Source organism: Pagrus pagrus (assembly GCF_965226575.1).
Source record: "Pagrus pagrus genome assembly, chromosome: 8".
Lineage (NCBI taxonomy): Eukaryota > Metazoa > Chordata > Actinopteri > Spariformes > Sparidae > Pagrus > Pagrus pagrus.
In genome coordinates, this window is record NC_140192.1 from 8,523,048 (window position 1) to 8,538,088 (window position 15,041).

At 39.2% G+C, this 15,041-nt stretch overlaps 1 protein-coding gene across 1 annotated transcript in view; it reads left to right on the forward strand.

The window, feature by feature from the left end:
* The window catches only part of ipo11 (importin 11), a 117,925-nt gene that overhangs the window by 79,181 nt on the left and 23,703 nt on the right, over positions 1-15,041 (forward strand). The window contains exons 25-29 of the mRNA XM_084359230.1: positions 1,551-1,646; positions 1,925-2,038; positions 2,590-2,711; positions 10,242-10,337; positions 12,930-13,014. Of these exons, the coding sequence (XP_084215356.1) occupies positions 1,551-1,646; positions 1,925-2,038; positions 2,590-2,711; positions 10,242-10,337; positions 12,930-13,014 (513 nt within the window). The remainder of the gene's footprint in view (positions 1-1,550; positions 1,647-1,924; positions 2,039-2,589; positions 2,712-10,241; positions 10,338-12,929; positions 13,015-15,041) is intronic.

Sequence of the window (15,041 nt, forward strand, 5' to 3'; positions counted from 1 at the left end):
CACACACTGACTATGCTCTGTGTGTGCAGTGTTTGTGTCAGTAGGTATGATGACTGATGGGTGAAGATGCACAGGTCCATCATTTGAGTTATCATTTCTCTTGGTACACTCTCAGACTTACAATAGGTGTGTTATGTGTGCACATGTGGCAAAAGCACTTATTGAGTACTACATGTACACAGAATTGCCATAAGACTGTAGAGCTTGAGCTTTAGAAAACTCGGCATAATTGCACATCTGGCTCCTGCTAATCCTTTGTTCTCAGGAAAGGAGAGCAGGCAGACAATAAACCTGCCAATTTCCACAGCATGAGCACAATGCCGCTCACCACACATAGTCATCCTGAGGACAGATGGATCAAAGTAATCAGTAGGCTTTTCTTCGAAAAGTTCATATGCATGATATAGACAGATATAGCATCTCAGCGCCTGTCTCGGTGCTTTTGAGTTTGGTTGCTGACCTTTGAGTTAAAAATGCTCGTTTGAAGCTGTAATTTGCAAAAATGCCATTTTTGATGTTGGTGTTACATCATCATGTTAGTGTGGTCTGAAATTATGTTGTAGTCCAATCATGAGAAGCCTGATAAGGATGGAATGATCCTTTATTGGCTTTTCTGTCCTGTCAGATTAGTTTTCTTAGCTGAATTTATGTATATAGTATTGCAGTTCCCGTTCAAAAGGCGCCTTTATGAAAATCTAATATTACAATTATCCTGGCCAAAATAATAGCGATTCACAATATTATCTCGATAATCATCAAAATATGTTTCAAAGTACTAAAGCCGCCAAAGCAGATGGTGGTCACAGAGAAAAGAGTGCAAATTTGAGGTGTTGGTCACGCACCATTCTCCGGCAAGCTCTGCAGGTGGGTGTCTGATCTCCCTGTCGTTATTTATTTTCAAATCCATAGTATTTCCTCACTTCCGATTAACACTTTTTTTTGGTCAGGATGAGCAAGCCATCCTCTCAACCATGGCTTAAAATTTTCAAATGACAAGAAAAATGCAAGCTTCCCTTTGTAACGAATTAGCTGCAGCCTCATCAGGTATAACCAGCGCTGGTTAGGGTTGAGAGAGAGGGTAAACCTGTATTATTCTATCTAATTTGTCTTAGTATGGCTCTTTTTCCTTTTTTTTAGTTGCCGCACTTAAGCGGTAGGTATTTTTAGGTCAAGTTTTCTTTTAATTTCAGCTTTAATGTCTAACAGAGAGCTCATTCAAATTTCTTGGGAAACTAAACTTAAGGGACTAACCTTGTCTGCCACATACTGTAGGTCAGACTCTTAATTAAAAGGAGGATTTTCTTCACTTCTTCATTATCTTTTAAAAAAGAAGCTCCAACTAACTCCCTTTTCCCCCTGTATGTCCTCTCTGCTGATGTCTTTACATCATCCTGTGTCTGACCCTTACTGTCTCTCTTTGTGCACACTCCTTCTTTGATCCATCTCTGGTTCTCTCCCGAGAATCTCCTTGTCTGTTTCTCCTTGCTTCTGTTCTTTACTCCTCTCTCCGAATAACGTCCCTTATCCTCCCTCTTCCTGTGTCTCGGCAGGTGGTAGAGATAGCTTTAAAGGTTAGCCCTATACTGGGAGCCCACATGTTCCAGCCCCTGCTGCCAGCTGTCTTCAGAGGTATCGTGGACGGCGAGGTGAGTTTTACCATTACGTTTTGCACAGATCTGGACTGGGATTAGATTCATTCTTTTCATTCTTTTGCTGGATGTTTAAAGATGTAATGATGATGATGTATAGTGGCATTTATTGATCATCCGCTCAGTTAAAGGTCATGAGCTGCCGTTACAGGATTCTGCTGTGTCAGATGACCTATCTTCTTTCAACTTATCATGCTTAATGACCTTTGCTTAATGTAAAAGCTATGCTGCAGCTGCATGTGTGATTGTGCATTAATGTTGTGTTTGTTGTACAGAGATATCCCGTGGTGATGTCCACCTACCTGGGAATCATGGGCCGTGTCCTGCTCCAGAACTCCAGCTTCTTCTATTCTCTGCTCACTCAAATGGCCTCTGAGTGCAGCCAGAAGGTGAGATGCGCCCTGTCCGCCCTTCGTTTTCTGTCTTCTCAGCACAGGCTCTTTGAATGTCTGTGAGCGACATTACTGCAAAGTGCCTGTTAAATGGGAATCACTCTGAACGAGGCTAAACGTAATGAGCCAAGGAATTGCAAACGGTAACATTCTCAAGCCCTTAAGTTTAGAGCCGTCCCCTCTTCATTTTCAGACTCTGACATTGCTGTTTTTGTCTGACCCAGAGTAAAATTGATTTTGCCTTGTTTTGGCATTGCTTCTAAATTAATGTAAGACACAGGGATGTCTCTCTTATTTGTCTCTCGGTCATCTTCTTTTTTGATGACAGAGGACAAGGCAGTAAGGTAAATGAGACGGAACAAGCAGGGAAGGTCAGTTTAGCTGACTTTTATGACAGCACTAGGCTAACATTTTTAAGCATTAAAATAAAATCAGTGTACTGCATCTTCAACTGCAACTCTATTTTCCTTGTCCTCTTTCTACATTTTAATGCTCTCCCCTCCCTCTTGTCAATCTGTCTTCCTCCCTCATCTATCTTGTATCATCAGATGGACCAGTTGTTGGGCAATGTGATAGAGATGTGGGTTGACCGCATGGACAACATCACTCAGCCTGAAAGGAGGAAGCTGTCATCGCTGGCCCTGCTTTCCCTCCTACCATCTGACAACAGGTGAGAAACATTTATCATTCATTTATGTGCAGATGGGTCTTTGAGCTGGTGAAAAGTGGGTAGCATCTACTCTGTCAGCTGTCGGCTGACATAAGGGCAAATAAGGGGATGGGGAAGACAGATGATTTATTCAGTGTTTGTTTATCTTTATAGACTATAGCTGGGGGAATTATTTTTCTCTGGGAGGTCTTTGTTGTTGAATGTTTTTCACTAACAACAGAGAATATGAGCCGTCGTAAAAAAAAGATACCAGATATTTACCCCACGGCCATATCCTGCTGTGCAAAATCAACAGCTTAGCCAGTGTCGCCTTAACACCATATGGGTGCCAGTGATATGCATATATGCAAAATACGGTCAAAGGTAGGCAGTTTTCACACATGCTTTCTGTGGTGCAAACAGGAAGTAGAGACCACTTGACGCCTAAGACTGTATATTAAGATGAACAATCTCCACATGGGTGTTATAAGGACATGGGCTGGGGATATCATTTGGAGCCAGTCTGCTCAGTACTAAAGTGGCCATAACTCCAAATAATGTAGGTTACGTTATGCTTCAAATGTAAATAGTAGTTTTATAGATTTATAATGCTTGGTTCCTATCTTGTTGATTAATGTTAAATTGATTGATTAGTTTGTTTTAGTTGCTAAAGTTGTCGTTCTTGCTAGCTTTAATAATTAATAGTTGGCTAGACAGATGCTCTTTGTGTTTTACTATGAAGCACTACACTGTGAGGCATGTGTAGAGTCTTACAAAAGAAGAAAAAAAAGCAGAGCGACTGATTAAAAGAAAAATCCTGTAGGTTATGACTTTGGCCATTTTCAGTGGCTTAACTGGAAAACTTTTCATCACAGAAAGAGATCATGAGATTGCGATGTTTATTGTCCGAGGGTGCCACTGACCGGAGCAGCCTGCCTATCTGTGACACAGCCTTAAGTGTTGATTGTCTTTTACTCGTGAAGTGTAACCAATCGGATAACTCTGTGCACTGATATTCTTAAAAGTTAAGTTTAAGTTAAGTGTTTATCTGCAGGTTAATTTACATTATTCTGTGATCAATTTGTCCTCATTTCTAAGCATCTCAGATTTCATAGTTTTAGCCATAGACTGCACATCTTTTAAATCAGACTTCAACAGAGAGGAACATGTTAGTGTATGGCCGCAATCCCTGTCTGTCATACCAGCTAGATCGTCACTGAAAATGTCCTGGACAATGACCTCTAGATAAGAGTGGGAGCCCTATTTTTATCGCTAGACTAAACTTTTAAACTTATCAGAAAAAATGGTCACTTTTATGTGCATTAGTGTGATAAGAATGACTAAAAAATGTCAGACAGCATCCTCGGGCAAGGTTTTAGTTCGGCTCATGCAGGATGCAGTACATGACGTCATGGGCTCAATGCTTGATGCATAACAGAATGGAGCCCTTCTACAAAAATGTTGACACATTCAACCACACAAACATGTGACAATCATTTATTTTGTCTTATTTACCACTTCTCTTTCTGAACTTAAAGCCAAAGTCTATCATTAGAGACATATTGAGGGCATGAGATGATTCTCTGTGCTTGTGTGTGTGCGCCTGCTCCTGTGAGGTAAGTGAATGCATCCACTTATGCCTCTGCTTTTGTGTGTGGGACCACAGGTGTTTACCACAACTAGTTTAATTGTAGTGGATTGCTGTGCCGGGAAGGCAACGCCATCAGGACCAAAATCTCTCAGCCATGACGCCAAAGAGGCAAACATGCACCCACACACAGAAGACAGTCCCTCTTAGATCAAAACTCCTGATGTTGTTCAGTGTGAAAGACTTGAAGGCTAATTCCCGCTGAAAAGGTGACTTTCCTTGAAAAGATTAATTCAGCCCTGTAGATTGAATCCGAGGTGGAAAGTAACCGGAAGTACAGTGTGCAAGTGGGATCCATATACGGTGATCAGTCCTACAGTGTCAAAACATTATACAGTGCTCACACCTTTGTAAACTAATACTAGAGTAGATCAAATACCAAAGTTAAACTAACATTTTATAAGATGGAGAGAGTGTGTTCTTCTCTTACCTCAGTCATGAGGCTGCTATCTTCTCCTAAGTGTGACAGGTGCACAGAGGGGCGGTGTAGCAAACTTTTACCAATGGATGTTCTTCACATGCCATCAAAAGAGCTCTTTCTCATTTCATTTGCTGAGTAAAACTTCTCTTGAAGTTGTTCAAAGGAGTCACTGTGGAGTTTAGTGATAAACTTGTCTTGTGATGTCCCATTTGACTTTATGGTGATGCATGATTTTTTTTTATCAAGATTTTGGGAAGCTCAGTTTTAAGCAATCCAGATATGGTAATCATAGATGTAGACAGGCATGAAATCCTTTGTTACGCCCCCATCCTTGGTCTCCAACAGCAATTGATTATGACAGCCTCAGCTGTTTAAGTGCTGCATGACAAATCAACTTTCCCACATAGTCATAACTTATATAAGAAGAGGTCCATGTTTTCCCTTAACATTATCTAACAGTCTTTGTTTTTCTAATAGATGTATGAACATATCCCACTTGAAGTTTAAATTAGGGGGTAGCCTAAATCTTTTGTTTTTTTCTGGTGCTAAACAATGAACCTCAATCATAATGATTGAACTATTAGGGTGAAAAATCATTTATCAGTTCAAATGACTTCAAAATAGCATGCATTACTGAAAATCGGCAAACACAAGTTACAAATTTTGATTAAGCTTTTCAAATGATTAGTTAGCAACACAAATTAGGTGTTATATTTAGCAGAAAGGAGATAAGAGCTTGTTAGAGAACAATTTTACCTAAATATGTGAATAATCGGTAGTGTCTGGAAGAAAGAACAGATCTTGACAGGGTCATGGCTCAGTAAGCATATCATGCAAACACAGACTTCAAACACAGAGTTCTCTGCTGTGTCCTCTAGTGGTATCCTCCAGTTATGCACAAAGTATTTTGGCTAGCATGTAAGCAACTATGTTCATGTGGTTATAAAGCAACTATATCTCTGGCCTTATAATTAAATATATATTTACATGAGTGAGTGCTGTCACTTGTGAAACCTCCGCTTAGTCTGTGCTTCAGTGTTGATTAATTCGTATTTTAGAAACATTATCCGTTATTTTGAATGCAATTTAATCTGAGCATCCTTATGAACAGCAGCACGTATTAGTGGAGTTTGTCCAGAACATGGAGGTATTCTTGGTTGTTCCTGGTTGATTATGAAGTCTGTCATGACACAATATTTGGAAATGGAACAATATTTGAAAACTACTACTACTAAGTAGTAGTAGTAGTAGTAGTAGTAATGTTGATGGTATGTGGTGTTAATTTTGTTGACTTGCAGTATCAAATATTCTAAAAGAAAATATAAAGCAGTATTATACACTCAAAAAGATCTACAATAGAACGCACTACTGGAAATGTGCTTCAAGGCATAAAGCAAAAGGGTGCTGCTAGAGGGCTGTGAAACAGCTGCAGGCATGTGATACATGGAGAAGTATTTATTTTCTTATTAATCATTGTTGGACAGGGTGCTTCATTCTGGTGTACAAATAAAGAATATCACATTGGATAAATCAATTTTCTTTTATAAGCTGTTTGTGTCTGCTTCATTTGAGGAAATGATGGTTAATTTGTCCAAGAAGTGTTGTTGCTGTCACAGTATCATGTGACACAGTTTACAGTGCTGTCAGGTGCTGTCATTGAAAATAGCATTGTTTCAGCTCTCAGATGATTGTGTTGTTGTTCATTGGTGTCAGACAGCCTTGTTGTAGCCCCTTGATGGATGTTACCTTTTCACTTTTTTGACATCACTTAGATTTATTTTTATTGAATCTGTCACCTTTGTGACAGATAGATAGATACCCTTTTTTAAATGCATTAATGTCCTGTTTGTCCTTAGATAATATGTACTCTGAGCCTTGTGAAACTTTTGTGCAAAGTAATGCCACTTATGTTTCATTTTGTATTTAACATGCACAGCCAGGAGGTCATTTTCACAGAAGACTGCTTTAGTCATCAGAACCTCTTATTCAGCCCTTTCTTTTCTCAGTACCGGTTCATCATCACTGACAGTTTGCTGTTCCAAGGTAAAGCTTCTGTTCCGTAATGTCAATACTCAACAATACCAAGGACCTTATAAATCAATATATGCACATCTTCCTTCCCTGCATCTGCATCTCCTATGCTTCTTATGGCCTTTGTAATCATGATAATAACAGTGTCTTCAAAGTATGTGGTACCTCAGGTTCAGAGGAATTAAATATTCTGTTTTGTACTCTTTTCCTCATCAAAACTTTTAAATAGTTGTCATATTTAATTTAGACTTTTGTATCTGCTCTGTTGCCTTGCTTTTTATCCACTCTCTGGCACCACAAGGTTGTAATTAAACTGTCACTCAGCATATAAAGATTAAAATGTAAACCTGGCTGTAGCATGCATACATGCATGCAAACACGTGTGCATTACTCTTTTTTGCAAGTAATTTATTCTTAGTAAAACATTTCTCCATTTTGTATGCAATTCATTGCCTTTAATTGTTGTTTTTACATTTTACATACACATATTTTTGGAAAAGTATATATTAAGGTTAGTCTTAATTTTCTGTCCGTGTGGGTCAATTCTCAGTACTGCCATTAGGATATTCCCTAATATAATTGGTAACTGTGATGTGAACTGCAAACCCCATGGTTTCAATTTGCTAATGCAACTGTTGTAGCAAAACTGAAGTTTTACACCACCTTTAGTCCTTGCATGAGTGATACACAACTTCCACAACCAAAGCACTTGGGCTATTTAGAGTCTACTCTAATGATCCCAATCAATGATGCTCAACAGCATCAAATGTAATCAGTGATGCTTATTTGAAATCCATTTGCACCAAGCTCAGCTGGAACATTCAGTATATGTGCGTTTTATAAGAGTCAAGATGTAGTATTACAGCAGTGTGGCACTGGCTCTCCAAGTAGAGAAGATTTTTATCATAGGCCATTAATCTGTAATTGCCTCTAAACAGTCTGTAACTAAAATGATGAAAAATGTAATTGCTGTGCAAATAAAGCAGTAAGTTTTGGATTAATGTGCTGTGGAGAAGAAATTCCACCTTATCCAGGCCCGGTATTCACGTACCTTCTGAGTGATCCTATCACAAGTGAACAGCTTTAAGTACGTCAGTTCACACCTGGCATTGAAATGTGTCCTAAGACCACTCACTTGTCATCGATCTTACTTCCCCGCTCTATATTTAAATAAATACATCACTGGGACAAACAAATAAAATGTTTTTTTACTCAAAGAAAAATAATGTATTGCATAGCATTTTCCAAATTTACCAGGAGGCCCAAATAATTAGGAATTTGTCATTGCCAGCATTCCACAAAGTTTATGGAGTTTCTCCTAAACACAAAACCACAAACAAACTTTTTCTTTTTAAGGAAATGGGAAATGCTTTTTTCCCCATAAATTTGATGTCAGTGGTGAAATCGGTTGAAACAGTGTGTCCAAAAAGCTGCTAAATTTTGGGAGAAGAGGCAGTTAAGACACACAGTAGCAGACAGGCAAGAAACAGACAAGGAAAGAAGGACGTGAAGACGGGATGTGTTTTGTGAAGGACATCAGTTGACTAGGCAGTCCTACTGCATGAAGAATGTGGTCACATGCGACCCAGACCACCTCTGAATGTGGTCTGTGAGTGATAGGATATCTATTGCATCCTCAATGCATCACGGGGGGCATTCACATTTGTACTTAGAGCTGGACTCAGAGCTCAGACTGCTCAGGACAGATGTTAATACCAGGTCTGAACAAGCCCTTGTGTGCAGCCTTCACTGGTCACTGCTTCACTGCAGCCTCCTTTTGTTTATGGAGTCTGGACGATATAAAGAGACTTCATTCTGATGAGGATTTTGTTGCTGCGACGAGTTTATCTTTGCACACAGCCCGTCAGCTTTCAGATCAGGTTTCCACTTTGAATTGCAGGCACGAAGCAGCAGCACTAGTCAGCCATTAGAAAGTAATCACTGGAGAGGTGGATAGAATTAGAATTGACAGACATGTTTAAATGTGACAAGGGATCTTAAATACAATGCCTGCATCCAGTTGTTGATGTGGCTGCCAATTTGAGACTATTATTAAGAAAATCCAGGGCAAAGATGTTCAGTGATGTATTTTACTCTCCTAGAATATTAGTAGTGAAATGTTACGGAGTGAAAATCAAATCAAAAACTGACTTCAGTATTTATTAGCCTTAAATATACAATTTCCTTTCTTATTTCTCTTTTATCCTGGGACCTAATCATACATGTGTGTTTGTCTGTTGGTATCTGCATGTACATTTTTCAAGTAGGTTGGAGACATTTTCTTACATGACAGTGTAGAAAATAGGATTGTAGTGCACGGTCACATGTTGACTGGATTGGATCCTCTATCGCTGTAGGTCAGCTTCCACATTATTTAAGTCTTGATGGCAATATTTAAAGCATGAGTATATATTTAAGTAGCAGTTCCCATTCATAAAAAAAATAAGAGACAGGTCTATGTAACTGTCTGGGTATCTGTCTGTCATGCACCGATTTTTGCATTTTTTGCCAGACTTCATGCTCAGTGAGCTTTATGCTGCATTGCCTGGGGTCTACCTAGCCAAGTAGTTGAAGTGACAGACCCCTTTGATGCATCAGTGCCCACACCCACACACACTCACTCTTTGTGTCTTTGTATTCTTTTCTCTCCCTGCTTTTTATTCTGATTGACATGGGAAAACCTACTTCCTTTCCAGTGCCTTCAAAGAATGAATCAAATAATTCATCAATGCATGTCTCCAAGCTTTCGGTGGCAGATATTGTGAGCTGGCATATTTTAAAGATCTCAGGTAAAGGAAGCCCGCAAGCCTAGACTCTATAATGCTTCTTTCCTGTGGAACAATCACCAGACTCAGCTCATAAGGCTGTGTGTTAAGACAAAACTGATTGTTGATTTTTACTTTTCACACTTGAATGTGTGCTTGGAGACAATAAAAGTGCCCTAACAGCTGGAAAGACATCTTTATGATTGATCAGAGGACTGGGAACATGTTTTTTGTAGGATCATAAAAACAGTGAATGTTTTCAATGCATTATTACCCACATGATGATTCTGGCTTTTTAATTTTTTTTTATTTCCCTCTGTCTTTTTCTCTTTTTGAACCATTTCGTAGTAACATGTTTCTATCAGGTGCATGAACCCAAAAGCTAAAGGTGAAATGATGAGGGTGAGATGCATAAAGACAGAACAATCTGGACATGTGTTCTATGACATGAGTTGATGGATGGCATACCCTTTTCTCTGGATGGCCATATGTTTCTTTGACAGACAATTTATCACTTTCAGTGTTGCCAGGATTTAACCTCGACTGTTGCATTCTGTTGATGATGATGCTCTCGATGACCATTTGGTCCTTTGGACGAATACCCATCTCTGTGTATCTCACAAACGCACAGCTGTTGAACTAATGAATAAATGAGTTATGAGTCTGCCCTGTCTTTGTGTTATCAGTGTGATCCAGGACAAGTTCTGTGGCATCGTCAACATCTGCGTGGAGGCGCTGCACGATGTAATGACAGAAGATACCGAAACAGGCACTTTCAAAGAGTAAGTAGTATGCATGTGTCTTTCTACAAGCCCGAGTCCAAAACAGTTGGGATGGTGTGTAAATCATAAGACAGTTTGTGATCATTTGTTAGTTGTTTTTTTACATAAACGCAATTTAAAAACAGTACAAAGTAAATATACATAAAAATTTTTACCTCATGAACTTCCAAAGATGTTGTGAATATATGCTTTTTTTCCCTAAATTTGTTACAGCAACACTTTTCAAATAAGTGAGGTCTGGGGCAACAAGAAATGCTCAGGAATACTTTGTATTTGTTTTCTGTAAACAGTATATTTGCAGATGATTGCATACCGTTTTATTTACATTTTACACAACCTCCCAGATTCGCTGGAATTGAGGTTCTGATTGAAAACAAAGAAAAACAAATGCATGAATACTTCTAAATCATGCAGTCGAAACTTTTCAGTCAGTGCTTTCACGAGTGAATGAAGTTCATAATTGAACAAACGTTGCATGATGAAACAGTGGTTGAAATATGTGTTTTGAAAGTACTTGAAGCCGTTGCAAATCCAGATTTGCAGCTGAAGCTTGAATTTATCAAAAACAAACCTCTCAAGAAAGTTTTAAAATTAATGATGTAAAAGTAATCCCTCAGTCATGGATCATGACAGTGTGCTGAAGGAGGCTGAGCGGGAGTGTTGGACAGGACACATTTCTCTTAGAAAATTATGGCCTGTGAAATGGGCCAGAAAATACTCTCTCACTGTGGAAGGAGACGTTAACCACAGCCTCCCCTTAGGCTCCATCACTTTCCCCTCTGGCTCTCTGTCCCAGTAGCATGGTGCTCACTTCTTAGTAAATGTTAACCTACATGCAGAAACCTTTTCTCTGCTGTCGAAAACACTTGGCACCCTCCTAAGATGTGCCAGTGTGAAATGAACTGAAAAGTTGGGTACAAGGGTTAGTGTAAATGTTTCTTTATTTGCCAGTGATGTGTTGAATTGTTTTGGTTCCCTGTTGTGCTTCAGAATGGACAAACACATATTTGTCAGTGCACATTTCCTCCAAGTTTTATTTGTTATTTTGTAAATGCGATCCACTGAGACACACCGCAGTGGGTATTGTAATTTTCCTGCCTGTATTTAGGAATTAAGTCAAGTTTCAAATAAACAGACTTTCCTTTTATTCATCTGTTGTCATAAGTGGTTCAGAATTGTTCTTGCGTGATGTGGAATAAGAATGAAACACATTGCTGCCATGGATAAATCCAGTAAAACAACATGCCAGTTGGCAAGCAAATTCAGCATGGCACTCCACTGTTATTGTAAAAACTCAATCACCATCCATTGATGACTACAGAAGAAAGCTTTAATGTGTTTTTGTGCTGTACAGATCCAATATGCAACATTTTATTCCTAAAACCACAGGGATTAAATGAAGAATGAGGAAAGTTATAGTTCAACAAAGTTGAAGCTGTAGAAGTTTAAAAAGGAAGTAAATATTTGGCTATCAGCAATGTTTTCATTCATTTGGAGTTGTGTTTTAGGCCACTTGATGAATCCAAGTCTACCATTCACCTTCTCTTCTGTTTTGGCTTACAAACTCCAGAGGGAATTACCTGGCTCTTTAGCTGCTAAAAGCTTCAGTTTTATCACCAGCTGGTCTCTAACTGTCTGCTGTTTGGCTACTGGAAACTGCAGCCTGCTACAGAAACATCCAAAAACATTGATATTAGATCAGTGAGAGTGATTAAATTTGCTATAAGATCTCTAAAGCCAGGGCTGCAGATGCAGGTTATAATTCTCTGATGGTTCATTATATTTACAAGCCTTGACAGCAAGGGCTGGTAATGTTTTCACCTTTATGGCAAAATGTGAACCTGTAGACACATATTTTAGCGGGAACTATCGCAGAAGCAGTTTTGAGTGCTTTGCCAGGTATTAATATGTCTGTGTCTGTCTTTCTGTGGACATATTTTTGTCAGCATTGCAACTGTCTAAGAAGAAGCCATTAAACTTTACAGTTATGTAGTTGAGATCACAATAAAGATCTGAGTTTGAAGATGGATACAGTGTGACCCGTGACTACTGAGCAGTACTCATGTCATAATGTAGTAATGACTACTTAGCAGTTATGGATTGAAATGTGAGCATGTTGATGGATGTCACAGCTGGTGTGATCCCATCACAAGATGGTCTCTTGTTTCGTGTTATTATAGAAAAATATTGACTGGATTGCAGTTACTAAGCTTCATTTTTTATCTATTCTGTTCTGTCAATTTATTTAATAAGTTGTGTTTTGTTAGTTTAAATGTCATATGTTGGGTATAATTTAGTTAAAATGACCCCCACTATCCTATCTTTACACACAATAAGGGTTAAGTAACAAGGACAAAAGAAAAAAAGACCACACACAGACTTTGGACTGAGCACAAAGGGTTTGCTCTTAATTCTCTATGCATGCAGATGAACCAATATGAATAGCAGGCAGAGCTGTGAACTAGAGTGCCAGAGGGTTCAGCCTTTTCTGTGTGCCTCTGTGTGTGCATGCTGCCATTTCTGAAATTGTCTCCTACTGTGCAGGTTTATGTGTGGTTATTAATATTGAGTTGAATATTACTGTGTTTGCAGCTGCATGCTGATGAGCCATTTTGAGGAGCCCAAGCTTAGTGATGATGAGGAGCCACCAACTGAGCAGGACAAGAGGAAAAAACTGGTCAGTCAAACACACACGCACACACGCGCACACACACACACACACACACACACACACACACACACACACACAGAGTAAATATCTAATTTTGCAATCATGAAAGCCTTTTTTTGTTGTTCCATTCTCATTTTAGATTTTGCACAAATTGCTTCAATAACGTAATGATTTCTGATCATTTTACTGAAATGTCTCAGTACTGTGATCACAAAAATAGTCCCTTTCCTTTGTGGTATCCTTTATGCTACACTGCCACTACTACAAAATTAAAACACTCAACAAAAATAAACCACATGATTTAGAGCCTAGAAAAACACACATTTCTCCAGTAACCACAGAAAAAGGTGGTCACTTCATACACTTGTCAGTCAAGTACCTATTCAGAGCCACCTCTCAGCTTCAATAGTTGCTACAGCTTTTCATGCTGAGCACCACATAATCACTTTTAAGTACAGCCTGTGGACACATGCTTGTGTCATTGTGACATGCTTCGAGTCACTTTAGGTAAGCACGGATGTTGCTGAGGACCTATAAATGGCTCCAGGTGTAGGATGTATACCAATTAAACAGTACAGTGATGCATGAGCATTTATTCTATATAAGGATGCATTCCTCTGCTTCCTTGTGACACTGTGGAAGCTCAGAAATTGCAACACTACTAAAATATTGTTTGATTATGTTGTTGTCGTGTGTGTGTGTGTGTGTGTGTGTGTGTGTGTGTGTGTGGTCTTCTACAAATGAGTTCCTGAGCAAAATTAGATTTATACACAATTTCATTGGATGAATGAGTGAAGAAGCTGTTTTGACTTTCTAGTGTGACTTTGTGTGACTTTTCCTTTCTATGTGTGAGTATGTGTGTGTATTTGCTGGGCGGTATCCCAGTGCACTTATCACCTCAGCCCAGACCCAGACTTTTTGCTCAAGGGAATTGAAAAGAGGAGACTTAAAGTCGCACCTCTCTCTGCTTCTTAATGCATGTGGGTGTGTGTGCTTGAATGCATGTGTGCGTGTGACGGGTGTACCCACGTGAAGCAGTTCTCAGTTTTGAGGAGAAAGTTAATGAGGGAGGAATCTAGTGGCGTTTCTGAACATTTCCTGTCTCCCGTTTGGCTTTCACATGGCCTCTGTCCTTGGTAGGTGCGAGCTTGTCTGTGTAAAGCATTGGTGTGAATAAAAATGTGTATGTTTGTGCCAGTCTGCCAGAGCAGGTGAGAGACTATGTGCGCTTTCTCGTAGTAAATAGTCTTTATGCAACATTTCTTCATTCTGATTATTATATATTTAGACAAACATTGCTCAGTGTTAAATCAATCAATATAACATGAAACTTTGTTCTAGAATTTTAAGCAATCACATCCACATCTCTTATTAATATTTAAGTGTACTTGCACTCAATAGCATCCAAGTTTCATCAGAAGCTGTCTTGTATGCCCACCATCTGCAAGGTTAGTTGTTAGGGTCTGCCGCATTGCCAGTCAAGGCAGCAGGTCTGACAACTGTCACTTGAGACATAAAATGTCACCTCTCTGGGAATGAAGAAGCTTGAGTTACTCGGGGAGCTGAAGCAATACCAAATAGATAAAGTTGGATTCACCTTTTTGCACAGCACTGGTCTTAGAATCAGAGTCCCTGTCAGGGCGGGTGTGTTGGATAGTCACTATTCCCTGACTGAGCATGTGAATAATAAAAGTGGAGTACATGTTGTCTGTGTTGCTTTGAATGTTAAAGTTACTTTGAGAGAGAAATAACAAAAATGTTGATTAGAGCCGGACTGATGGGTCGCATTCATGTCAGATTCCACTTATCACGACTATGGAGAATTCTCTTACAAGACAATGGTGAAGGATTTGGCAACATTACAGACTTAAACCTAATGCTGAAAGGGAACTTGATGACTTGGGAAAGGAGTTGGTTACCTCACTGATAAGTTGGAGGTGTGTCATCTGCAGCTCTTCATCTAAGAGCTCACTGTGGCTGTTTCTTGTTCCGTTACTTACCGTCGCCTGTATAAAACTTCTTCCTGCAATATG